The sequence below is a fragment of the Plenodomus lingam genome, assembly GCF_022343315.1.
Source record: "Plenodomus lingam strain CAN1 chromosome Unknown scaffold_20, whole genome shotgun sequence".
Lineage (NCBI taxonomy): Eukaryota > Fungi > Ascomycota > Dothideomycetes > Pleosporales > Leptosphaeriaceae > Plenodomus > Plenodomus lingam.
In genome coordinates, this window is record NW_027093974.1 from 1,568,395 (window position 1) to 1,594,212 (window position 25,818).

The window sequence follows — 25,818 nt, forward strand, 5'->3', positions numbered from 1 at the left end:
TTCCTGGAGACGTTGAAACATTTTTTATTTGGCATTCGTGTGCTGCGATTTAGCGAATTAAAATATAATCATCTGCATGTTTATGTATATGTATACAATACTCTTCTAGTCCGCCCTTCTTCTCTGCATACCAACCTTGCGTTTACCCATGACATCCCTTCCTTCTTCAATGCTCAACATAGCCTCTCGTTTCTTCTCCGTCACAGGCCTCAACGCATCTCTAACCACTCTGCCCTCGACACTAACACCCTCTTCTTCAAACTCCTCCATCTTCTTCCCCACTCTCGTCTCAATCGCCAAGATCAATTCAACATCTCGTTGTCCAACCAACGTGATACTAGTACCCACGCGGCCGGCACGAGCCGTTCGACCAACGCGGTGAATGTAATCGTCAGGATCACGGGGGACGTCGTAGTTGATGACCAGTCCGACTTCTGGGATATCCAGACCACGGGCTGCCACATCAGTAGCCACAAGGATCCTGGCGGCTTGGGCACGGAATCGCGCAAGATTGCCCACACGATCTGATTGCTTGAGACCGGAGTGGAGGGCCGTGACGCGGTGTTCGAGGAGGCGGAGCATGTATTCCAGGAGTGTAGCCGTCTTGGTGCGGTTGCAGAAGATGATGACGGACTTTTTGAGGTTTTCGGGCGTATTGAGGAGGACGTGGAGATAGCATTCTTTGTGGGTGACGGGTGTCTGGAGATACTTTTGTTGTAGTTTTGGTGGGATAGCCAAGGTCTCGGTGTCGACTTCGCTGATGAAGATGGGGAGGCGCCCTGGACGGGGTTGGTCTTTTAGCGCGAGCACTTCTTGTGTCACTGTTGCGGTGAAGAGGAGCGTTTGTCGTTTCTCCTTGGGTGGGAGGACGGATAGGCAGGTTTCGAGATCAGGTAGCATGCTCCCTTTTCCCGGTGCGAGAAGGCGATCCGCTTCGTCGAAGACTACAAAGCGGACACGCCGAAGGCCACAGATTGTGTCTTCTCCCGAGGTGCGAATGTGCTCTGCCAAGCGACCGGGCGTTGCAATCACAATGTGAGGACGGGACGCAAGCGCAATAGCTTGCTCACGCTGGTCCGAGCCACCTGTCACTAGAATAGGTTTCATTGATTGTGGTGCTGAGATCGCCTTGACCTGCTCATAAATTTGGATAGCAAGTTCGCGTGTTGGTCTGAGCATCGTTAATGGTATATCAGCGAACAATCTAGGGAGTGTACTCACGTGATGATGAGGCCAAAGATGCCACTAGGATCCTCCGCCCATTTCTGGAGAATAGGCACAGAAAATGCCACGGTCTTACCTGTACCAGTACGGGAGCCACCAATGCAGTCCCTGCCCTTCAGAATCTCTGGAATACATGCTTGCTGGATGCCAGTGGGCTTCTTGATCTCCATTGACGCCAGGGACGCGACGAGCCATGGTGCAACATCAAGAGAAGCAAAGTCAAGCTTTTCCTTTGTAGAAGCTGTTCCTGTGGTTGTGGAGGCTTGTACTACTGGCTGGGTTGTCGAGTTTTGCTGCTTGGTCTTGATCCTCGATATCGTCGATGTTTGAACTGGTGCAGGATCGGATTCAGCGTTGGTTGGCGATAGTCTTCTCCTCTTCCTGGAACCCGCTTGAGACTCCAGGATATCCTCGTCAGATGAGCCAGATATACTATAGTCGCTTGCCATTGTTATGATTTGTTCGATTGTCTGGTGGGCGCGTCGAGTTTTCGTCGGTGAGAACGTCTCCAAAATTTGTGCAAGGGGGGATTGACTTGGGACGCTAAGGGCTTATCGATAACGATAGTGGCCTTCCCCGTGCTCAATACTTAAACTTCTCTCAATCTGTCATTTTGTACTCGAATATGCATGTCTCCAGCATCAATCCGGCTCACGCTGTAGCTACAGGGAAATTCCCGAGACTTTTTTTACATTTTTACATTATGTTATGACGACCCTGTGCGACGGTGGTATGCGTTTGACGGCCTCAATATCGTATGCAATGAACTCTCTGAAGCCCGTCCGTAATGCGCGCATCAGCTAGTTGTGGCTCTCTTGCTTACGAAAGGCACTCATGAATTCCTTCTGTATCTACAGCACGACTCTCCGCACAGACACGTCTTGTCCAATCCGGCCCAGTACTTGTCGCCATAATCAAGGGTAATTTCGGATCCGGCTTCTATCCCTTTGCTGACCAATACTATACGCTGTGTGTCTAGCCAAGTGAACGTCGTTGTTTGGGCATTGGCCTTGCAACTATGGTTGATAAAGCGGGTGAAGTTGCCAACCTGACCCTGCCAGATCTGGTAATTCGCAAGTGGCGTCGAGCTATCCATGACATCCACATGTCGAACGCCTTTAGTTATGAGGCCAACGAGTTCGCCAATGGCATTTCCCCGCTCAAACGATGTCAGCGCCACAATTCCGTTATTCTTGCCTTCTAGAGTTCGATACACCTGCACAGGCGGGGGTTTGCGTTGAACACTACCGAATAGTGAAGGGAAGCAGAAGCATGCGTTGACTTTTGGATCATCCGACTGGGACTCTTTACAAAGAGCACAGACATAGCCTCCCGGGACCTTTGCCACTGAGCTTATCTGAGGTGTCCATCGCGGATCTTCACATCCCCAAACATGGCCGTCTATTATGGATTCCTCGATGTGTTCAAAATTGAAATAGGGATCCTGTATTTGGTACGTTTGCGACAGTGGCGCTGGCTCAGATCCATCCTCAAATACCACCCATTCATGTGGATGCCCTGGATATCGCAGTGTAGAAGACTCGCCCACGATTGTTAGCAGTTGACGCCACTGAGGATGAAGTGTATCTGCGGCAACTTCCAACCGATTTCGCAGATTGCGTAAGCGTCTCATTGCGTCTTTGTCGAAACCTACGCGATATTTGCAAAAGCGATATATGCCCATGCCTGCAAAGACGAGTGCTGCCCACCCTGCTGCATCTTTAACTTCTTTGTAGCCCCGCCAAATTGCCATCTTGTTTCGCAACTCTTTCTCAGACCAGCCAAAGTCCTCGCAAGCTTCCATGAACACGGCTTTCCGATGCTTTGTTGTCGATAACTCAGGCATCAGAGAACTTCTGTAATGAACGTGGTCCTCGAAAAGCTCCGTCCATCGCGCCTGGACTATCATCTCGACTGAGCGGCAGACGCGACTTGCCTGAGTCACTTTACGGCAGAACACATTGGTCTGACTGAAGGAATGGTTACTCGTGCTCGCTGCTGTACCAGAAGTCTCCATAGCCATACGATTGGCAGATGGGCCATGGATCATCCCAGAGTCACCTCCACTGGGTACGACCTGAACTTGTTCGAAGAGTGTCTTTGGATCTAAGTCGATCGATCCGTGGACCTGCTCCCAGATACCGATCACAAGTTTATCGAGGGTAGATGGCTGGAATACGAACTTGTCAGAGACCGCTTTCTTTCTTTTGGGATGATTCCCACTATTGACCTGCATTTGTCGTTGATGTTCGCTCGGGTCTTCTCGAATCGACTGACTTTGTGTTATACGCAGGCCACCGGTCCCTTTTCTGCGACGAGTTTCATATCCTGCAGATTTGCCTTCGGGAAACTCATCCACGGAGTCCATGCTTTCTTGTGAGTGTATTCCTGTACCCGGGGAATCCATGTCGTAGTCGAGGTGATTCACCGTTGAACTTCTGGAAGGCGCAGGGGTCACCATGTCTGCCAGATCAAGCGTCCTCTGCACTAGCGTCAGCATAACAGCCCTCTAAACATCTGGAGCATCGGCTTCAATAGATTCCCATAAATGTTTGCCATGGTATGGGAGTCTTGCGGCACACCAGTCCGCTACTGCATGCATGGGCCGATGAGAGTGCAGATAGTACGTTTTGGTACATACCGAAGCAACTCTGCCTGATCTAGATTTGCCAACCGTATTGTTGGAATCACCCTCCTCCAGAAAAGCTTCGATTCGCAATATAGGATGACTGAGTCCGTCGATATGGGGCCAGGCAGTACTGATATTAGACCGCGCGAGGTGCTCTTGAACGGCTCTGCCAATGCACTCCGAGAGTCCCTCTACATCTCCCAATTCGTGCATGGTGAACGTCCACCCCGCGGGGATGCGTCACGCCGATTCACCCAAATCTCTGTCAAGCTTCACAATGATCTGGTTCCTGAGCATCAAAGATCAAAGATGGAAGGCGGAGCTACCCCAACGCTTGCTCGATCGGCGTTGCGAAATGGCGAATCCTATCGACCCATGAAGAGCGTGGTAAGGAATTAGTTTGCAGCACGTCGTACGATTCCGTTGTTTTAGCCGACCGAGTTCTTGAGGTTGGCTAATGACAGACCCAGGAGCGTCTGATTGAGATTTGGTGATTTAGCAATATCAAGTATAGGGACTGTTGAAAGAGACGAAAGTTGCAGATCGGTGCAACCCTTCTGACATGTCGCTTATGAACGAGGCCGGGAGTCTTGGGCCGGAGTACTTTGCCCGTTGCTCGGTCGATCGTTCTTGGTTAGAGTGCGTCATATGGTTTACTAGGGCACACCGCAACCACATCACTGAACGAACAGTGGACAGCTCGTGATGCTACGGTATCCTGTAGTAATCTCTGGGAATATAGCTGAAGGTGCCGGTACTGCGGAATGATCCAGCCGGGCGATGGATCCCGGGGTGCCGAGCGGACCACACCGAGTAACGAGTTTGCAGTCCGCAATATCGCAAGGGGGGTTGGGGGTTTCTCTGTGAAAGATTCTGCCCGGGCAACAAATTCGACAAAGAACGCGGACGCTAATTTAGCGTCCGTAGCTAACAGCTTCAGATGAGAGCCTTTTCAAGATCTTTGCCACGTTGTCGGCCATTGGCATCGGCCATGATGATGAAGCGGGGTGGTTGGCCATCGAACAGCCTTGCAAGAAGATCCATGTGGTTCAGTGGTAGAGTAGAGCAGAGAGACGTTGCTACCCACATGTGATGCTATCAAGCCACAAGTGTGGCAGTACCGGTTAGTGGCTTGTCTCGAAAAGGCATCCAAGACCCGGCTCACGCTAAACAGAGCTAAAACGGACCCTTCCATTGGCCCATGCAGATCTAGCAAGCTTGCCACTGCAGACGACATACATATAAGTTGCATCTCTGTATATGATCGCGCAACTACTGGCAGCATTTGCGGCTTTCCTTGAGGCATCTCATACGCTCGTTACTGCGAGGCCACTAGGGCGTACATGTCGCACGCACTTTACCGTGTGTTCCAGCCCAATACCGAACTACTGTCGGCCATCACCAGGCTACTCCAGGTTCCCCCTAGTCCAAGTGGAGGACTCCAGATCGACTACTCCATTTCCCCCTACTCCGAGTGGATGACTCCAAATCCACTCCTCCAATTTCGCGTCAGACACTACTCCAAGTCCCAAGTCCCCTGCATCTATCCATATACTTTACAGGACTTAGCACAATGGACCATCCCACGAGTTCATCTCGTCTCAAGCTCGAGAAGATCGCTACCAGAGAGTCTTATACGTTCCAGGGCCAGAGAGGATGGCGAAAGTTTCGGATGCTCCGTCCTGGAAGGGGCATGTATCACGATGTGAAGCGACGGCTACCCTACTACTGGAGTGATATCACCGATGCCTTTACCTACCGCGCAATTGCGAGTACCATCCGGATGTACTTTGTCAAGTAAGCACTTCATCCGCTCCAGAGACAGTCCAAACCAGGTTCGCAGTTCCTCTAGAAGGAGGATAGGGAATGGTTTGAGGTTTCGGTGGCCTAGGCGACTGATTCGTCACACCCTCGATCTCACGTGGATGGATGCGAACCCGATTTGGTTGCTGTCAATACTGCAAAGTGCCAGAGTTCTGATGCACACTAGTGTTCTTCCCGCTCTTGCGTTCACATTGGACATGTATCGTCGCACCGGCGGCTTTTTCGGTGTTAATGAAGCGCTCTTTGCTTCTGCGCTGGCCGCTATGGTATTCAGCTTGTTGTCTTGCCAACCACTCACCATCGTTGGCGTAACGGGTCTCATCGCGTAAGATCGTCCTACCCCTTAAGCGACGTTCTCTAATTACAGTAGCTTGTTCAACTACACCATTTACGACATCATCGAACAGTACGATCCCACAATCTATCCAGCATTCACAGCATGGGTCGGAATATGGGCCGCGATCTTCCATTGGACAGTGTCTTTTGGCAATTTGTGCGACTACATGGCCTATATCACCGACTTCTCAAGTGAGACATTTGGCATGTATGTCGGAATCATCTATTGTAGTATGTCAACCTGCAATCGATCTTGGCGTTGGCTTCTACTCTCTAACACATTTGAATAGTCAAAGGCGTTGAAGAGTTAGTCTATCTATTCGAGACATCTGGTTTTGATGGCGGATACCTGTCCATTGTCATTGCAATACTCTATTTCGGCTCTGTTTACGGCCTGGAGAAGCTCGGTGGCAGCACGATTGGAACACCTGGTATCCGCAATTTTCTTGCCGACTATGCCTACGTTTTCCCCACTCTGTTCTGGGTTGGCTTCTCGCACTTCCCAGGCAGATTGGCAGATACGGAGCTATATCGCGTACCTATTGTCGGAAGCTTCCAGCCTACACAGCAGAGGGACTGGGTGATTGCATTCTGGAACCTAGATGTGAAATGGGTCTTCGTCGCACTGCCGTTTGGGTTTCTCATGATGCTACTGTTTTACTACGATCATGTACGTTTGTTTTTCACTTGGCTTCATTAAATCCACAGCGGCCCATTCCAGCAACTCAACACGCTTGCTAATTCCCACACCAGAATGTATCCTCATTAGCCGCACAAGCACGCCAATACCCCCTCCAGAAACCCGCCGGCTTCCACTGGGACTTCTTCCTCCTAGGCTGCACATGCTTCGTCTCGGGCATTATTGGCCTCCCCCTCCCCAACGGCCTCGTGCCCCAAGCCCCCGTCCACACGGATTCCCTCACCATCTACGAGACTCGCTTATCGGTCACAGAGACGGTCGACGGCGATGAAATCCGCAAACCGGTAGTAGTAGCCACCGCCGTGGTCGAACAACGCGTCAGTCATTTCCTCATGGGCATGGCCATCTGGGGCACCATGAGCGGTCCCCTATTGACCGTCCTACACACCATGCCCGCCGCCGTCTTCGCAGGCGTCTTCTTCGTCGTCGGCTGGGGCTCCATCGAGTCCAACGGCATCGTCTCCAAGGCCATCTACCTGCTCTCCGAACGCCGCTTCATCCAGCCCTCGAACCCGCTGTCCACCATTGCACGTAGGAAAATCGTCTTCTACATTGGTCTCCAGATCTTGGGCGTCGCGTGCACAGTCGCTATCTCGCAAACCATTGCCGCCATTGGCTTCCCCGTCCTCATCATCGCCCTCATCCCGCTGAGGACCAGCCTCATGCCTCGCTGGTTCTCCCCGCAGGAGCTCAGTGTGCTGGATAATCTGACGGCGGATAATCCGAGTGTGCTGGTTAGTTTTGGGGGCACGCCGGCGGGCATGAAGGGTTTGTCAGGTCGCAATGATGAGAGCGAAGGTGTTGTGAGGTCTGCGACGCAGCGTGCAGAAGGGAATTTGCATGGGTAAAAAAAAAGTGGGATGGAGAACGATGGCTATTTGTAATGAAGGCGAGGTAGGAGGGGTTTGTGCATATGGGTGGTGGACGTGTCTTTGCATCATCACGCGACGTTTTCGCCGCATTATAGACATTGATATACACCGCGCGCTGTAAAGTTTCAACCCTGGATAGAAATCCTGACAATGGTAATGTAGTATCCAAAACTCAAAAAATCATGCAAGTAACATGATGAATTGCCTAATCATTCTGCATCTACAACCCCGTGTACCAATTAAACGTCATCCATCCCCCCAATATCACAAATCATTTTACCCCCACACCAACGTCAACCACTCAACCACTCCACAAAAGTCGTATGCATGTACATATACAACCCCACGCGCTCCCTACACCCAAACGCAGCCCCCAAAACAACAACATCTATGACGTGCACGCCCAGACCCCAGACTCTGGAGTAAGGAAAGGGGGAAGCTCGGTTCGAAGTGGCGGTATTGGGGCCTGGTAGTATGTATATGACTAGCCATCCGAGACAGATTGGAGCATGGAAGATTGGCGTCTTAGTTTATGTGTGTATCGTTCGAAGTCGATGCATGATACACAATATCACCCACTAGGCTAGACAGGTAAAGGCTGCTGCGGTACCTATTTTCACACAGTAGGGCTGGATTGGACGAGGAGATGGTGTGAGTGTTCGTGTTGGGAAGTGCAGAGCGGGTGATGAGGTGATTTGCGTTGGCGGTAGATGTGATCAAGTATATTATGTGTAGACGAGTTTGAGTTGGTTTGGCTTGAGTTGTGCATACATATAAGACCAATATTAACCCAAAGTCTTCGTTCTTCAATATTAATCAAAAGTTGTCTTCTTTCCCTGCGACTCGACAATAGCCTGGCTTGCGCGCGGCGCACTGGTATGAGCAGCCCCGCTCTTAATCGTGCGAGGATCGACTTTGCCACGTTTTTTTAAATCGCGCGGGTCCTTGCTTTGTTCCTTTTGGGGTCTCGGACCACCGTCCTTGTTGTTATTGAAGTTCTTCCACCGATCTGGGTTTACGCCTTCGATGGGTTCTGCAGGCTTGTCCTTGCCGTACCGCTTGTTGTAACGTGTGGTTGAGTCTTCTGCGAATTCGCAGCGGAGATCCCGGCCGAAGAGTTTGTTGAGCAGCCACTTGCGCTTCTTGCCTGCTTTTTTGGCGTCGGCTTCCTCGTCATCGCTTTGATCGTCGGCATCGGCGTCACCTTTCTTCTTGGCCTTGAGTTCAGACTCTGTTTTCCATATGAAGCCCTTGACGGCGCATGTTGCGGCGTCGACGTCGCCAAATGTGACCCATGCATAGCCCTTGCATTTACCAGAGTCTTCAAATGTAGCCATGTGGATGTGTTCGACTGTGCCGCACTGACTGTAGTGTGCTTCGAGATCCTCCTTAGTGACATCGAACGAGAGGTTGCCAACGAAGACGCGCTTGTTGGGTGGATGTGCTCCTTTGACTGCGCCTTTGGCACCCCGACCAGTGTCTTGTGTATCCTCGTTTTTGGGCTTGTCTGGCCGCCCTTCGAAGCTTTTGGCGTTTTTGATGAGCAGCGCTCGGCCGTCCATTTTCGTCTCGGTCAAGGCAATAGCCGAGTACATGGCCAGCTCGCTGCTAAAGTCGACATAGGCAAACCCTCTGTTCAACGGCTTGGTCGTCCAGCTTGGGTTCGGCGGCTTGGTGGGTGCTGGTAGATGCACTCGAGTGATTTGTTCGCTCTTCATCTCGGCGTTGTCAACCAGGAAAGTGCGCAGCGAGTCCTTGGTGGCAGACCATGGAAGATTGCCAATCCATACACCAAATTCCGAGCGCTTCGCTGCTGCATCCTTGTCGTCCTTGACCTCCGCTTTTCCTTCTGTTGTGTTCCCGTCTGGGCCGACCGTCGCGGTGGGATTGAGCTTCGCCTTCTTCGCTTTGCGGGCAGCCTTCTTCGAGGCCGGCTCGGGTGCTGCGATGTCGATTTCAATCTCGTCTGGGAGAGCTTCTCGCTTGCGCTTCTTCGCCGGTGTCTCGGAGGGCTCCTCTGGTTCTGCAGACTCGGGCTTGACTTGTGCTTTTGCGTCTCTCTTTTCCTTCTTCTTCTTCTTCTCCTTGCGCTCCTTTTTGCTCTTGGCAATCTCGACTTCTTCGGACGACATGGTGCTCTATGTTTGGATTCTGTATGTGGCTGTGGGATCCAAAGGCACCCATCCAGCAGCCTCTCTGAACATTTTTTCTGGGTCTTGATTTTCACTAGCGGGAGCGTCAGCACGGCCAGTGGAGCAAGTCGATAGGTTAGTCATCATCCAGCTAGCGGCATAGTGCATGGGGTAGGTACCTCAATTGATCTGAACTAGCTCTTGACGGTGCCGCAGCAGTTCGTGAATCGTGTTCGTTTAGCGACACATGCTCACTGTACACAATAGCAGCTACTGAGTTGAGGGCAATGCAAGGTGGTTTAGTCAGACCAGCTCTCTCCTTGGCTGATGACGGATTTTCTCGAATCTTTGGTGTGACGGCTGGGCAAGGTAACTTGGGCAAGTGAGGAGGGCTACTTGGGCTTGTATGAAGTAATACTACCGTACCAGGTACCAATGCTGGTATGTAACCCGAGACTAGAGGAATACTTCTACTTTGCAGAGTATGTTGAAACGTGTCGTTTGTACTGGTCAATAGATGGCCAAGTTGGAATCGACACTGCGATTCAAGGTTGATAGACTCGTTCGTACTGCCAGCCATCCATTCAACGTGTCCTGCATTACGTGGGTGCCTGGCAGTCCAAGACGCTACCACACCCACACACACAGGACACACTCTGCTACCTACTCCTAATACAGTACAGACACAATACCTACGCACTGGCTGACTGGGTCTATCACAGACGCGGTAAGGGGCTTTGGAGCACATGTTACCCTATCACCTGGACATCGAAGCGCTTGCGTCACATTGCTTCTGCCTGCTCTTCTGCCCCATCGAGACTAGCGCCCCAGCGCCTCTCTGTTATCGGCTGCGGGTGAAACGTTATCGTGCACCCGTGGCCATCACGTGAGTCTACGGATGGTCATCAATGGCATGCCCACCAGCCCCAGATGAGATGCATTGCCAACAAAGTGCCTAGGAACCTACAGTACAGCTACATAGTACATACATGATACTGTAAGCAGCGTCATCCACCTCACCTAAAGTCCACATCGCTTCCCGCCCCTCGCCAGCTGACGACCCTGCTCTACTGCCTTGTGGCCGCCCGCAGAGTTGCCGGCAGAACGCGGACCTCGTAGACCGTGGGCGCACCCAAGGGTCAGTCCGTGAAGCGTGAAGCTTGAAGCTGCGGTCTGGTAGGCGCGCCATACCTAGCTCACGCCCGGACCCCACATCTCCGCTCCAAGGCAGCTGCGACCTTTACACCCACCTCCACCCCCCCCCAGACCTACACTACCTACACTACACACCCACCTTCTCGCCATCAACCGACCTCGATCTCGATCCTCCTCTGCTTGCTTGCTGGCTGCATCTGTCGTGTTTAGATAACGCACGGCGGCGACTTCGCAGCAGTCGCTCACTTCCCCTTCTAGCTCTTCCGCCACACCGGTCAGCCTCATTTGCCCGCCATGGCGACCAATGCACCCGTCACGCTCGAAACACCCATCGTGGTGAAGATCCTCTTTCGCGGCCAGACGAAGAAGTTCAAGCTGCCACTGAAGGACCTTGGAGCCCATGTTCTCCCTGACAAGGTCAGTCTACTTTGCTTATGTGTGTGTGGTGCTCGACTCCAGGAGGGCCATCAGGCAACAGTTCAGCCTGGAGGAGCAGGCCACACGTTCAGAGGCAAGCAAACACTGACTTGTGGTGCAATATGTAGCTTCGATCCATCCTTGGGATTTCGGCTGCCCAGGAAGTCGTGTTCGAGCGCTACTCTGACTCGGCTGCCGCCTATGTACACCTGAGGACCGACAATCCCCAGGTCTACAAGACGCTGTTCCGTGCTGCTAAGGCGAAACTCAAGCTTCGTCTCAAGGCATCCATTCCTGGCGAGGTCTGGGATGCTCCCGCCCCTCCTCTGCCAGCTTCCGCCGAAGAGCAGCAGCCCAGCCCTCTCCCGTCGATCCATCGCAGCAGTGCGGAGACGTTGGCTCCTGAAGGCGGTGCGCCCATCTCTCCAGCGACCGCCCAGCCACCAAGCGCAGCAACTCCGGCTGCCAAACTCGAGGCCATCAGCCCCAGTTCACCTCACAAATTGGCCGACAGCGAGGGTGAGGCACCGGTTCCGCGATCCTTTACGGCTCGTCCAGGCAAGTCCGCCACTGGAACATTATGATTGTATACTGACACCTTCTATAGCCTTATTCAACAACCCGACGTCTACTAAATTTGATGCCGGCCTGGCTTTCCGCCCCAAGCCGCTTGGTGCCTGTACATCTTGGGTTGTGTACTGTAACAACTGCAACCACCCAATGGAAGATGAGCACTTCCACTGCAGCGTGTGTGACGGAGGCGATTACGACCTATGCCCTGTCTGTGTTGATTCTGGTATCCACTGCCCTGGCAAAGGCCACTGGATGGTGAAGCGTTTCGTGAAGAATGGCTGCGTTGTCAACAGCACCACCCAGCGTATTCCACCAAAGGTCAAAGACGTCGACCACCAAGAGATTCCAGGAGCCTTTACGGAGGAGAAGCCTGCCGCGGTCTACAGGGAGGAGCCAACCCGCACCTGCAACTGCTGCATCAATGTGTTACCTGAAAAGGAATTTGTGACCTGCGTCGCCTGTGACGATTACGACCTCTGCCTCGAGTGCCACATTGCCAACAAGCACGGTCACCACCCAGGCCATGCTTTCAAGGCAGCCGAAAAGGACACTGTCCTTCCTGCTATTGCAGATTACCTTTGCAACTCGGGCCGAAATGTCCGCCATGCTGCCGTCTGCGATGGCTGCGACAAGTTCATATATGGCGTACGCCACAAGTGCTTGAACTGTCCTGACTGGGACTACTGCTCTGATTGCATCAAGAACGCCAAGATAATCCATCCTCGCCATCGTTTCGTTCCCATTTACGAGCCCTTGGCTGAGCCTCTCAATAGCGGTAATCGTCACTGCGGTATTTACTGCGACGGTCCCCTGTGCAAGGACAAGGAGAACGTGTCATACATTGAGGGCACGCGTTACAAGTGTGCGGTATGCCATGATACCGATTTCTGCCAGAATTGCGAAGCTCATCCAAGCAACACACACAATCACACCCACCCGCTCATCAAGTTCAGGACAGCCGTGCGCAGCGTAAGTGTCACGACTGTCAATGATGACAAGGCAAACCGCGGTTTAGCCAGAATGGGCGATCGCATTCACTCCACCTCCTGCAGCCGATCCGCCGCAACGGAGACCACACCCGCTGCTCCTTCTACCAATGCTGCGACCCAAGTGCAGACTATTGTTGATTTGAAGCCTTCCATGGATGCTCAAGTCAAGAAGGAAAAGATCACTATTCGTGACCTACTTGCCGAGCCTGTCGAGCCTACTCAGATTGCTCCATGGGCTGCGGAGAGCAGCATGCCTATGCCCACGCCTACTATGCCTATGGACATTCCCGTTGCCAAGTCTGAGACTGCTTCTCAGGGTCTTGACGGCCATTTCGTCCGTGATACTGTCGTGGATGGGTCGAAGATCCATGCTGGCTTGCAGTTTGTCCAGAATTGGACCATGCGCAACCCTGGTCCAAATGCATGGCCTGCTGGCTGCAGTGTTCGACACGTCGGTGGTGACAATATGCTCAACATTGACAACACGAGGCCGCTGAGCCAGATTGAGCTCGCAGAGGCTAGCGAAAGTAATGTTATCGGCCGTGTCGTTGAGCCTGGGCAGGAGGTGACGTTCCGCGTCGTCATGAAGGCTCCACTACGTGAGGGAACCGCCATTTCTTACTGGCGCCTCAAGACTGCTGAAGGCATGCCCTTTGGTCACCGCTTGTGGTGCGATATCAGAGTTGTACAGGCCCCAACGCCCATCACTCCTGTGGTCGCACCATCAACGCTTCCAGAAACTGCTGCTTCAGTTCCTCCCCCGCTTTACGAACGCCTCCTTCAGGCTCGGATGGAGAGGATGAGACTTGCACAACAGACGAGTCAACAGTTCCTTGACCAGCAAAGGAATGAGCGCGCGCAGTTTCAGCAAATCAAGATGGAGCGAATCCAGCGCGTACGCAAGGCCGCAGTCGGGCGTGTCTTGGAGGCCCAACGCAAGGAACGCGAAGATATGCGTGCTGCGGAGCTGAATGCCGAGGCTGAGGCAGCTATTCCGGAGCCCGCTGCGGAGATGGCTCCCGAGCCCGTCGCTGAGCTTCAGTCTTCGGGCATGGTTTTCCCTCGTCTTGACAAGGAATCTCCAGAGTCTAGTACCTATGAGAGCTCTACCACCGTCCAGCCTGCGTCGCCTGTATCTCAGAAGAGCACTGTTGCCCGTACTATCACTGTTGCTTCAGATGACGAGTTCTTTGAGGATGCCGAGAGCGTTGCTCTCCACTCGGACGATGAGGGCTTCATGACTGATGAGGAGTACGACATCCTCGACGTCAGTGACGAGGAGATGATCTAAAGGGCACGTGTACAACAAGGGATGCGCGAGTAGTGGTCAGATTGGAAGTTCCATGTACTGTTGCAGAAGCATGGATGGTAAGTAGTGGCGGGTTGAGTCTGGGGTGTTAAAGGGGTGTCTGGTCTTGGATTTGGTCTACTCTCCCTCCACAAACACATACGCAAACACACACGGCGCTGGTGCGCTTTCCTTTTGAGTTGACACACACCCTGACGGAAATTGACAATTTGTACCCGATTCTCTCCTTGTATTTCCTAGTTCATTTATAGGCTCCTACCTGCGTAGTATAACATCTCTTTCCTAGGAACACGTGTGCACCGTGGTATGAGTGACTGGCTGTGACTGAAACGAGTCTGCCTTCGAGGTTGAAGTGCAGGCAGTGCACTGTAATCAAGCTCAAGCTTCCTGTTGTGGCCAATCACATTGTCGTCTCATCTTCTGGAAGTCGGTGTTTGGTAGGTATGCAGGTGATGTGCTATAGTGCCCCTCTATCCAGCACTGCTCAGCTCAGCTCCCCTCCCCCACCAACACCAAGAGCTATCCCGCCAACACCAAGAGCTATCCCGCCAACTCTCCAAAACCTACAACTCATAGCTTCCCTGCCTACCTCTCTCTTACACCAAGCCCAGATCTTTTGAACCAAAAGAAAACATACCACTCGCCCCGCACACATCCGCCCCTTTACCTACCAAAAACCACAACCCATGGCGCCCAAATCCAAATCCAAATCCAACTCCAAACCCAACACCGACGGCGCTAAAAACGAGAGTAGCAGTAGCGGTAGCAGTGGTAAACTCAAGCCCGCAACCGCAATCAACGTGCGCCATATCCTGTGCGAGAAGCATAGCAAGAAGGAAGAAGCAGTGGCCAAGTTGCGGGCCGGGGCAAAATTTGACGAGGTTGCGCGGGAGATGAGTGAGGATAAGGGGAGGCAGGGTGAGTTTTTTGTATTATTTTTTTTTGGTCTTCTTTTCTGATATTGGTTCTGTTGAGACATGTTTTGGTATTGCACATGTCCATGTCCATGTCCAACCCACGTACCCAAACCCAAGCTAACCCCGCCCCCTCGCATCGCCAGGCGGCTCCCTAGGCTGGAAAACGCGGGGTTCGCTGCTTGCGGAGTTTGAAAAGGTGGCGTTTGAGTTGGAGCCGAGTGGGACTGGGAATCCCAAGTGGGGGGAGGTGAGGACGAAGGAGGGGTATCATATTATTATGGTGGAGGGGCGGCGGTGAGGGGGAGGGAAGGAAGGGGAGGAGGGAGGGTGAGGAAGGAGGAGAAGAGGGGGGTTTGAGCATGGAGTGAGGGATATACATGATACGATATGATACAATACGACCAAGGGGGGAAAGATGTGGGAATGTGATGATTCCAGCTAGAGTTTCATCTTAACATGAGCCTTTTTCCGTATACATATATATATATATATATATATTGTTTTCATTTCTTCATGCCAAAGTGACAAATCTCCCCACATTTAGTCAGGATGCTTGGTTTCCCATGGGCAAACGAAAATAAAAATAAGTCCAGGTAAGAGTGGTTATGATATTATATTCTCAGAACTGAGGCAAAAGGACCAGAGATTTCTATTCTCCCTTCAAGGCTGGGTACGTAGGATATATATATAGTACAATACCTCTCGGGGAATCCCAGCCAATCCCAAAAGAATGAGAGAAAAAAGCCTCACCTACCAGACCCAGGGCAGCATCATTTTCCGCAAAGCTACCTTGTCGGCACCAAAGCGGTCCATGTACCATTGTTTGGTCCCGAGGGCGGTTACGGCGAGATTGGTGGCCACGAAGACGGTGGCGCATAGCAGGGTGCCGTTGAAGTACCTGTGGGCTGGGGCAGCAATCACGGACAAGAGGGCATAGATGGCGACTTCGCACGTGTAATGCGGGCAGAGCAGATTGGGGAAGAGGGGATGCGCGGGCAGCTGGTAGCCGTTTGCCTGGGTGCGAAGGTGGTAGAGATAAGCATGATACGAGTGCTGGAGCACATGTGCTGTGAGCAGGGCTGGGACGAGGATCCAGTCGTAGGCGTGGGTGGCGGGGCCCTCGATCCAAATGGCAATGTTGATGGTTAGGTAGAAGGCGAGGCCGAGCAGCCAGTGGGCGAACCACATGGTGCTCTTGCTGGATGAGGTGTAGGCATACGACTCGAGCAGACGACGGACACCCTGGAGGAGCATGAGTGTCCATACAATCTGCTGCTGCTGGTTGCTGGCCTCCCAGAGCCGCAACCTCCAGCCCCAATACAGCGAGCATGCGACGGAGAGCATGTAAAAGTGGGCAAAGTAGTTGTGGGGAACCTGGAGGGTGGCAGCGTAATCGAGCACGTCGAGGACAAAGGAGGGTTTGGAAGGGACTGTTGGTGCTGTCTCTTTGCTCTTTCCTGGTTCATCTTCTTTTTTCCTGTCCTGGACGGTGGCACGCGAGCCATAGGGTAGGAAGCGGGTGCGCAAGGCAGGAACGGCGTGTAGGAGGAGAATCTAGTAAGCCGGGGCGGTCAGTGGGGTGGCAGCAAGAGGGCAAGCGGTGTCGCGATACAAGAAGAGAGGCAGCGAGGTACGAGGCGCGCAGGAGCATCCTGGGGTGGAAGAGGTCTTCCACGGTGAGATGCATGTCTGTCTGTGGAGTGGGTAGTGCGACGATTTCTTGTGTCCATCAACGGCGTCCGCTGGCTGCTGTTGGTTGATGGTTGCTGTCTAGTGCTGCTGCCTGGTGCTGACTGACTGACTGACTGACGGACCGACGGCGAGGCTATTCTTGATTACACCACTGACAGCGAGCAGTGAGCAATGAGCAGTGCGCCGTGGGTGGTGAGCACTGTGAGCGCAAACTCTTCCGGTGACGGATAGATGATGTGACGCGAGCGGGCTGACGGCTGGGGGGTCTTCTTTTTTTTTTGGCTGCACTGGCTGGGATGAGAGAGGGGAGGGGTTCAATGTTGAGCCAGGGCTTCCAATCACTCTAGCCCCAGCGATCGCCTCGCTCTGAGCGGGTAGGCTCCATGTACTTACTTTGTAGCTGGGATGCGCTGTACATTGCTACAGATGGTAAATAGGTACTCTATGCATGTATGTATGTATACAGATGGTAAATAGGTATGCATGTATGTATGTACTACATCACCTAGCTATCCATTGTACACCACCGTAAGCTGTTTCTGGCTGAGCTTGCAGCAAAAGCGGCCATGGATGGGCCGACTACCTTGCCATTGTACCCTATCTCCAACCAGTGCTGCCAGCTTGAAACACGAACACGGGACTGGGGAGTGAGCAAGAGCCATGGGCAAAAGGTTCAAGGTAGGGTAGCTACTGTATATGTACGCGACATTGGACATCAAGTCGAGGCGGGCGGCTTACACAGCTGGTTGAAAGGTCCAGGCAGGTGGGTAGGTAGGTACGACTGCTATGTGGTAGAGACAGTAGATGGATATACTAGCAATACATTCTACCATGTAGGTACTATGCACATGGTAGTTACGGGGACGCAGGCCTGACAAGATGGCTGTTCCTGTTCCCAATGATGCTGCATGGTACCGTAGTAGGCCAGCGAGCAACGCAACGCCAGACGTCACCACTCGACCATTCAACCTCGTCAGTCTCGACGTGATGTGTTGTTGTTGTTATTGTTATTGTTGCTGTTATTGTTGTTGTTGTGCAAAGGAGAAAGCTTTGATGGTCTACATCGTGTGTCGGGCGCCCATGAGTAAGTCGACCATGTGCGCCTAGATAGCGAGTCGCAGGGTTTGTGTTGCTCTCAGCGCCTCAGGAGAGACGGGGGGGCCGGCCGTGGACCCAAGCCCCCCAAGCCCCCCAAGCCCCCGAAGCCCCTCTCCCTGCTTGCAGGCAGGTTGCTGAGTGGGTGGACCCGTCTTTCGTTGGCTGGCCTGCAAAGCCCTCTCAGCGTCCCTTCTCCTCTGTGCCTCCCGTATCGCGCGGCCTGCCTTCTTTGAGTCTTTCACGTCTTTTGCGCTGCTCTGCTCTGCTCTGCTTTGCTTTGCCCTTGACTGACTCTTTTGCTGCATCCCACTCCAACACCCTCTCTGCACGCACCCATCCCCTCCCCCATCCGTCCACCCCCCCCTTCCCCCTTTCCCCCCTTCCCCCTCTCGCGACGTGCTGCTGCTGCTGCTGCTGCTGCTGCTGCTGTCGCGACCGCCACACACGCACGACAGAGAGCAGCAACGCCCGCCCCCTCTCTTCCTCCCTCCCTACCTCCCCACCCCCCTAAGCGGACGGCCAATCCCGGCAGGGCTCCAGGCTCCTAAGCAAGCGCCTTGTTCTTGCCGCCTGCGTTCCCACTGTCGTCGTCCCTTGCTCTGCAAGCCAGCATGAGGCAGGAACTCCCGTGTCCTGTCCCTTGTATGCGTCGAATATGATCAGTAATGGAGATCCGGTCTTGAATGCCTCTTCACCTACCAAAGACGAGCCCGCCACCGCCACCGCTGCAACCGCTGCCACCACTACCACCACCGCTCCCACTGCTCCCACCGCTGCTACTACGGCAAGGACAGCTCCAGACACCTGCCCACACAGCCCACACGCGCCGCGCGAGATAGCTCCTCCTGCAAGCAAAGCAGCCACGTCGCCGCCTGCACCAGCCGAAACCACCCAACCGCCTCAGCCGAATGGCGCCGAGGGCAACGATGAAGACGCAGAGGGCGAGTCCGAGGCCGAGACGGTGGTGCTGTCGCGAGACGAACCATCGCCAGAGAAAAAGGTGATCAAGACGGAGCGCATCGATGACGACGACGACGACGACGCATCACGCCTCCGCTCCATCAAAGAAGAGTCACAGCCGCACTCACCGCCGCACAACCACCAGGGCGGCTCCAGCAACGGTGCCGATGCAAAGACAAACGGCGACAAGCTCAACACCGACCGCACTGCAAAGAGCCTCGTCCCGAATGCATCCCAAAACACCAAAGACGCAAGCCTCATCGAGCCGACCAAGTCTCCTGTCCAGGCTGCCCACTCTCCTCCACAGACCACCACGCGCGGCCGCAGTGCATCCACCGTCGAAAACCGTAAACGCAAGCTGCGCGACGAGTCCTTTCCCAAGTCGATTGAGCCTCCACGGCAAAAGGCCAAGACAGAGGCTTTGAAAGATCCGCGACTGCCTAATTCGCCAGCAACACCTGGGTTTGGCCGTGCCCACAAGCGATCGCAGTCGACACAGTCGACAGCCACTGGCTTTGCGAGTCGCAAGCGACGCGACGCGACCCATCTTGCAGTGTCAACCGCCGAACCCGAGCGCTGGTCTGGTTCTAGTTCAGAACACTCCATGTCACCCCAGGCCGCTGTTGCGCCCCACCTTCTCCAACAGGCTCGTGTGAAACGCTCTTCGCATCGTGCGGTCACATCCCCTGCCCGTACTATGATCCACAGGAAAACCGACCGATTTGGCGCAACCCGACTGGCTCGAGAAAGCGAAAAGGGCGATTTGGCGGCGGTCAAGGAAGCGTATGAAGAAGCTGCTGATGAGCTGAATCAGGTCGACTACGCTGGCATTGCTCCATTGCAGAAAGCTTCCCTACATGGATGGGCCGAGGTAGTCGAGTTTCTGATCAGCAAAGGATGCCGTACCGACTGTGAGAGCCATGACCGTGACACACCACTGATAGATGCCGTGGAGAATGGGCATCTGGAAGTGGTCAAGCTGCTTCTCAACTACGGTCACGTCAACCCGCATCACCAGAACAAAAAGGGCCAGCGCGCGATTGATGTGCTAGATCATGAAGATGAAGATGCCGAAGAGATTGAAAGGGTCCTGCGCGAAGCGATGAAGAAACAGGTGGATACATCCAGCAACAAGGACGACGAGCGTTCGCAGAAGCAATCCAAGACCGCCTCTCGACTGCTTTACAACGAGTTCAATGTCGAGACTTTGATCGAAAAAGCGGGCGATGGTGATATTCTGGCAGTGGGAGAGCTCATCAATAGCAACATCAAGCCAAATATTGCTTGTGGCGTTGCTGCAGCAAGAGGTGGACACTATGATATTCTTAGCATTCTTCTGGCCAGCGGCTTGAAAGCAGATCCTGATCCGTCAAAGCACCCAGAAACGCCCATGACGGCAGCCATTGGTCGCGGACACATTGAAATCATCAAGTTACTTCTCGAACAGGACAACTTTGATCCCACGCGGCGAAACAAGGAAAACAAGACGTACTATGAAATCTCGGAAGAACGAACAGGTCCAAAATGGGAGCACGAACGGGATATTCTAAAGCGCGCCTACGACGAATACAAAGCTTTGCACAGGAGCCCTCGCAGAACCAAGAAGGAAGCTCCAAACCCGTCGACTGGGCGCACAAAGAGGAAATCCTCACCTCGAAGGGACCGATCGTCTTCGCCTCGACCCGAGTCGAAACGCGCCCATTCTACAAAATCTGCAAGTGCACCGGGCCAACCGCAAAAGGCGCGGAGGCTGATGTCTGGAAAAGAGAAGGCCAGTCGCGAGGGTCAAAGGAAGAAGCGCGTAGTGGATGACGATTCATCAGAAGAGGAAAGCGAAGAAGACGTACGGCCACCGACTCGAAAAGTGAACCCGCGGTCCCACAGCGAAGGGGAAGAAGCGAAACCTGTCAGGAAGGCGCTGAAAGTTCGTTCTGATGACAACGAGACCAAACGCTTGGACCATGTTCGTTCTGACGATAGTGATGAGGACCATGGTACGAAGCAAGCAGCTAAAATCCACGCAAAGCCCATAAAAACTCACAGCGCGAAACCTACGCCTGACTTGGATTCTCCCGACGAGCGAAAACCCGTCAAGACGAAAATCAAGTACAAAACGATGGAGGACAAAGTTCGGAAGCGACGCTTTTCAGATGTTTCTACGGACAATGCCAGCGTCAAGAAGACACCCACTGCTTCTGCCAAATCTACTCCCGCGCCGTCGGACAGGACTGCGACACCTGAGGCTGAACGCGCGCGGAGACAGGAAGACCAGCGTCTGCAAGCTGAAGCGAAGCGCAAGGCTGCTGAAGTAGCCGCTGAAGCCGAAGCTCGCAGGCAAGAAGAGGAGGAAGCAGCTCGCAAGGCTGCAGAGGAAGAGGCCGCAAGGAAGAGGGCTGAAGCAGCGGCCGAAGCGCAAAGGCAAGCAGAAGAAGCAGAAGCTAAACGCAAGCGCGAAGCCGAGGAAGCCAGACGCCAAGCCGAGGAAGAATTCCAGCGACAACGAGATCTCGCTGCCCGTAGAGATCGCGTCTCGAAACTTCCCAAAGCATTGCGGCGAGCCTGCGAACTGGGCAACGACAGACCCCTCCACTTCTCCGGCGAAGAACTCGGTGTCTCTGCAGTCTTTCTTCCACTTTTCTACGCAACTTCGCAGGATCTACATGACCCTCGAGCCCTACCCGACAAGACTTACATCTGTTCCTTCCAACTCGTTGGCATCCTTGGTCTTCCTGAACTCGATCTCGCACACCTCGAATCGCCTTACTGCGACTGGTCTCGTATACCCGTAACACGCAATCAGCGCGACTGTCTCCTTCGGCAATATGACGTTGCGCTACTCGCCCAAGACTTCCGTTTCCCCATGGAAGGCACACCAGACTTTGACTACGCCAAGATCCAAGACAGCATCAAAGAAGCCAAACAGCAGTTCTCCGCCATGGAGGGCCTGTACTGGATCGAAGAATCGGTGCTGTATCCCGAGGCCGAGAAGGTGGACGCACTGAGACCGCTACTGGAGGACATGAGACACGAGAGCAAGAGGAGGCGGATCCATCTGGCCCATGTTACAGAGGGCAGGATGGAGAAGCCGCAGAAGCCGAGGAAGAGCTTCATGGACATTGTGCTTGCGCAGAATGGGAATTCCATGTGTGGTAGTGTGCATTCTGCCGCCACGACAGTAAACGGTAGTGGCTGAAAGGAAAAAGAGGTGTGGTCATGGTTTGCATATACACACCAATAAAATGTAAAACCAAATCTTGTACCAAGAGAGATGTGGTATTTTGGGGCCTGCCAGGGCGTTATCAGCTTCAGCATCCTGCACAAATATGCAGAGAAACAAAAAACGCACGTAGATGTTTTTCCCCCATCCCATGCGTTAGGTTGGTTGCTACGATGATTGTATGCATGTATGCAGATGCGATGTGAAGATGGCGATGAATGTATGTCAGAGTAAAGTGCATATCTGCAACCAATACGTGTAGTATAGATTACTGTGTTTCACGTAAAGCTGCACACCGTATGGGGGACCTCGTGTATGGGAATAAAGGACGCATGATTCGTTGCATGACCGTGTACTTTGGATCCTTTCTCCATGTCTCTCCGTGTTTGTCCATGGACTCCATGTGTATTCTGGATCCACAAGCACCTTACCACCACGCAGCCAACCTCGTTTCTTCACTCTGTAGACGCAATGCCAATGCGTGGAATTATTCTCCTTGTAGTGGTGTTGTACCTCTTTCTTTTTTTCCCCTCTCGTTGTGTACTACCTCATGCTACCTAGGTGTAGGTTGGTATGGCACAGCACTGTGTAGTACTCTGCCCCTAAAGCAGCCTAGCCTGATACGCTAACGTTACTCACTCTGCACAAGTCATTGTGATCTAAGGCCGGTCAGCTGATCTCGCGTCGTGAGAACCTACCTACCTACCAAGCCATGCACCCGCGTTCGCGTCTGCCTAAAAACACTCGACTCGACTCTACTCTGCCGACCAGGCTGTTTAGGCTGCTATCTCTCGTGGTGCCGTTTGTACACATATTTTTTTTTCCCTGTGACGGGGGTTTGCAATTCGGATATAGTTTTGCTTTGTGTCGTGCTTTTTCTCCTCCTCGAGGTGGAGGATCTGGACTACGGTACCAGTACCGGTAGCTACCTTTATTGCCGGTGGCTCTTTGCGTGTTTGCTTGCTTCATTAGTCAACTCGGCTTTTTTATACCTATACCGCGGTTTTTGCAGTTGCAGATAGGCTTCACTGTATCATAGACGCGTTTTTCGACGCAGCGACGCAGACAATGGCGGGCAAAGAGGCAACGGTTTATATCGTTGATGTGGGCGCGTCCATGGGAGAGAAGAGGGGAGGGCGCGAGCAGTCGGATCTTGAGTGGGCGCTGGAGTATGTGTGGGATAAGATCACTACCACGGTGAGTTTGGTGGGCGTGGTGTTTATTCTTTGCGGATGGGGTGGCTGTGCATGAGCTATAGGATTTTGTTGTAGGACTTGTGCTGACAGGACCTCAGGTTGCAACGGCCAGGAAAACTGCGCTCATGAGCGTCATTGGCTATCGTACTGATGATACGGATCTGCGTGGCATTGTAAAGGACACGCAGGGGTATGAGCATATTACGGTGTTTTCAAACGTGAAGCAGTACCTCTTGGTCGATATTCGGAATCTGCAGGAAAAGCTCAAGCCTAGTCAGACCGATGATGGGGATTGTAAGTGAAGGGTGGAAGTGTTTGGAGCCTTGGCTAACAGTGCCAGTACTATCGGCTCTTGCGTTGGCTGTGCAGATGATTGACAGTACGACTAGAGGCGCAAAGGGAAATCCGTTGAAGTATGATCGGAAGATTATTGTGGTCACAGATGGCCGTGGTGAATGGGACACGGATGATCTTGAGCAGATTACTATGAAGATCAAGGATGAGGCCGCTCCCATCGAGGTCACGGTTCTTGGTGTGGACTTTGACGACGCCGAGAGTGGCTTCAAAGAAGAGGACAAGGAGCCTGAAAAGGTAACCGCTGAAGAATTAGCACACGTACATGGTGCAGTGTTGACATGATCTAGGCCAGGAACGAGGAGATTCTGAGAAGTTTTGTGGAAGCCTGTGACGGCAATTTCGGTACATTGGCAGTTGCCATTGATCAAATGCATACGCCCCGCCTAAAGGAGACACGTCCAACGCCAAGCTACAAAGGACCACTCACGCTGGGTGACACTGCAAACTACGACGCCACCATCACTATAGATGTAGAACGCTATCCTTGCACCATGCTTGCGAAGCCACCGACAGCGAGCTCCTTTGCAGTCCGCACTGAAGACGACAAAGCGGGGCCTAGCGCAGAATCGCCAGCGACGATGGTGGGAGAAGATCATGCGATGACTGACCTGTCAGCCGTGCGTTATCAGCGTCTGTATCAGATCGATAAACCAGGAGAGCCAGACAGCAAGATGACCGTTGAGCTGGACGAGCTCGAGCGCGGCTACGAGTATGGACGGACGGCTGTCCATATCTCGGAATCAGACATGAACTGCGTCAAGATGGAAACGGAGCCCTCATTGCAATTGGTTGGCTTTGTAAAGGCAGAGGAGTTTGAACGTTATCTCCCATTGAGTCGATCGAGCTTTCTTGTTCCGCAAAAAGCGAATCCTCAGGCACAACTTGCACTTTCGTCCTTCATTCACGCTTTGTATGAGGCCGAGTGTTATGCCATCGCAAGGCTTGTCACCAAGGAAATGAAGCCGCCAGTGATGGTCTTACTGATGCCTCGCATCGAACTAGAGTGGGAGGCCCTTGTCGACGTCGAACTGCCATTCGAAGAAGACATGCGACGATATAAATTCCCACCCCTGGATCGAAAGTTGACTGTAAGTGGCAAGGTAATCACCGAGCACAAGGACCTCCCAACGGAAGACCTCGTCAACGCAATGAGCGACTACGTCGACGCCATGGACCTCTCGACATTCGGCCGCGACGAAGATGGAAACGAGGAAGAATATGCAAAGATCGAAGACACATATGCCCCCATCGTCCACCGCATCAACCACGTCATCCGATGGCGAGCAACCCATCCCGATCCCGCACAGCCTATCCCCGATCCCCCAGAAATCCTACTCAAGTACTCAACACCACCCCCCGCCCTAATCGCACAGTATCAATCCACCCTCACCGTCCTCCAAAAAGCAGCCGACGTGAAAAAAGTGCCACCCAAAGTAAAAGGCCGCGGCAAACGCCAACGCACAGAGCGCGACAAACCCATTTCAGGCCTCGACGTCGACGCCCTCCTCGGCAACCCCAAACGCGTCAAAATAGACCCGGCCAACCTCGTCCCCTCGTTCAAACAAGCACTCGCTGCAACCGACGACCTCGCCGCCATCCAAGAAGCTACCGATGGCATCGCGGCTGAGATTCGCAAATTGGTTACTAGTAGTGTGGGCGATAATGCGTATGGGCGCGCGCTCGAAGCGATTCGCGTCATGCGCGATGAGCTTACTGAGCTGGAGGAGCCGGATATGTATAATGGGTTCATTCGAGGGTTGAAGGAGGATCTTCTGGCGGGTAGGTTGGGGGGCAATAGGAAGGAGATGTGGTGGAAGATTAGGGGGAGCAGGTATGGACTTGTGGATGTGAGGAGGAGTTTGGTAAGTGAGGTTTCCGAGGAGGAGGCGGCGAGGTTTTATGACGGGGCATGAAGGGGGGTATGGGTATGGTGTTGGTGGCTGGCGGGATCCAAAGGAAAGGGAACACTGCGTACTTTCTGGCTGACGTTCAATCATGATTTTTTAGCCTCTGTTTGAGAGATTCTTTGGATCCCAGAGGACTCTAGTATCCAGGCCAATGATAACGCACTGCGCTTGGTTAGGAGACGTATTTACAAGGGAGACTTTCCCTGTTTCAACTCTTCTTCTCAACATACCACGCGCTCCTCTCGCCCCTTTTGGAGGAAAAAATACAACGCCACAAACAACTTCCTCACTTGTCAAACCGATGATGAATTCAC

At 53.2% G+C, this 25,818-nt stretch overlaps 10 protein-coding genes across 10 annotated transcripts; 5 read left to right on the top strand and 5 right to left on the bottom strand.

Annotated features, from left to right (window-relative positions):
• Positions 1–105: 105 nt before the first annotated feature.
• Positions 106–1,673, bottom strand: DBP8 (putative RNA helicase; the record flags this gene model as incomplete). Its single annotated transcript, XM_003844045.1, has 2 exons — positions 106–1,171; positions 1,222–1,673. The coding sequence occupies 2 exons, from the start codon at positions 1,671–1,673 to the stop codon at positions 106–108; spliced, it is 1,518 nt and encodes a 505-aa protein (XP_003844093.1).
• Positions 1,674–2,056: 383 nt separating this feature from the next.
• IAQ61_011526 (uncharacterized protein) lies at positions 2,057–4,066 on the bottom strand (the record flags this gene model as incomplete). Its single annotated transcript, XM_003844046.2, has 2 exons — positions 2,057–3,706; positions 3,866–4,066. The coding sequence occupies 2 exons, from the start codon at positions 4,064–4,066 to the stop codon at positions 2,057–2,059; spliced, it is 1,851 nt and encodes a 616-aa protein (XP_003844094.1).
• A 1,002-nt stretch (positions 4,067–5,068) lies between these two features.
• On the top strand, positions 5,069–7,750 carry IAQ61_011527 (uncharacterized protein). Its single transcript, XM_066099241.1, has 5 exons — positions 5,069–5,650; positions 5,844–6,002; positions 6,048–6,244; positions 6,304–6,683; positions 6,767–7,750. Exons 1-5 carry the CDS (start codon positions 5,427–5,429, stop codon positions 7,559–7,561), a joined length of 1,755 nt encoding a protein of 584 aa, XP_065950760.1. The 5' UTR covers positions 5,069–5,426; the 3' UTR covers positions 7,562–7,750.
• Positions 7,751–8,397: 647 nt separating this feature from the next.
• IAQ61_011528 (uncharacterized protein) lies at positions 8,398–9,717 on the bottom strand (the record flags this gene model as incomplete). The annotated part of the gene is made up of 1 exon (XM_003844049.1): positions 8,398–9,717. The coding sequence occupies one exon, from the start codon at positions 9,715–9,717 to the stop codon at positions 8,398–8,400; it is 1,320 nt and encodes a 439-aa protein (XP_003844097.1).
• A 151-nt stretch (positions 9,718–9,868) lies between these two features.
• IAQ61_011529 (uncharacterized protein) lies at positions 9,869–10,297 on the bottom strand (the record flags this gene model as incomplete). The annotated part of the gene is made up of 1 exon (XM_066099242.1): positions 9,869–10,297. The coding sequence occupies one exon, from the start codon at positions 10,295–10,297 to the stop codon at positions 9,869–9,871; it is 429 nt and encodes a 142-aa protein (XP_065950761.1).
• Positions 10,298–11,166: 869 nt separating this feature from the next.
• IAQ61_011530 (uncharacterized protein) lies at positions 11,167–14,142 on the top strand (the record flags this gene model as incomplete). The annotated part of the gene is made up of 3 exons (XM_066099243.1): positions 11,167–11,289; positions 11,418–11,847; positions 11,897–14,142. The coding sequence occupies 3 exons, from the start codon at positions 11,167–11,169 to the stop codon at positions 14,140–14,142; spliced, it is 2,799 nt and encodes a 932-aa protein (XP_065950762.1).
• Positions 14,143–14,676: 534 nt separating this feature from the next.
• On the top strand, positions 14,677–15,383 carry PIN4 (Peptidyl-prolyl cis-trans isomerase pin4). Its single transcript, XM_066099244.1, has 2 exons — positions 14,677–15,078; positions 15,221–15,383. Exons 1-2 carry the CDS (start codon positions 14,847–14,849, stop codon positions 15,373–15,375), a joined length of 387 nt encoding a protein of 128 aa, XP_065950763.1. The 5' UTR covers positions 14,677–14,846; the 3' UTR covers positions 15,376–15,383.
• Positions 15,384–15,592: 209 nt separating this feature from the next.
• On the bottom strand, positions 15,593–17,232 carry IAQ61_011532 (uncharacterized protein). The gene is made up of 2 exons (XM_003844052.2): positions 16,690–17,232; positions 15,593–16,631 (listed from the first exon to the last, which is right to left on the bottom strand). The coding sequence occupies exons 1-2, from the start codon at positions 16,762–16,764 to the stop codon at positions 15,828–15,830; spliced, it is 879 nt and encodes a 292-aa protein (XP_003844100.1). The 5' UTR covers positions 16,765–17,232; the 3' UTR covers positions 15,593–15,827.
• Positions 17,233–18,522: 1,290 nt separating this feature from the next.
• On the top strand, positions 18,523–22,020 carry IAQ61_011533 (uncharacterized protein; the record flags this gene model as incomplete). The annotated part of the gene is made up of 1 exon (XM_003844053.1): positions 18,523–22,020. The coding sequence occupies one exon, from the start codon at positions 18,523–18,525 to the stop codon at positions 22,018–22,020; it is 3,498 nt and encodes a 1,165-aa protein (XP_003844101.1).
• Positions 22,021–23,112: 1,092 nt separating this feature from the next.
• Positions 23,113–25,510, top strand: KU80 (ATP-dependent DNA helicase II subunit 2; the record flags this gene model as incomplete). The annotated part of the gene is made up of 4 exons (XM_003844054.1): positions 23,113–23,241; positions 23,339–23,534; positions 23,581–23,831; positions 23,885–25,510. The coding sequence occupies 4 exons, from the start codon at positions 23,113–23,115 to the stop codon at positions 25,508–25,510; spliced, it is 2,202 nt and encodes a 733-aa protein (XP_003844102.1).
• Between the last annotated feature and the right edge of the window lie 308 nt (positions 25,511–25,818).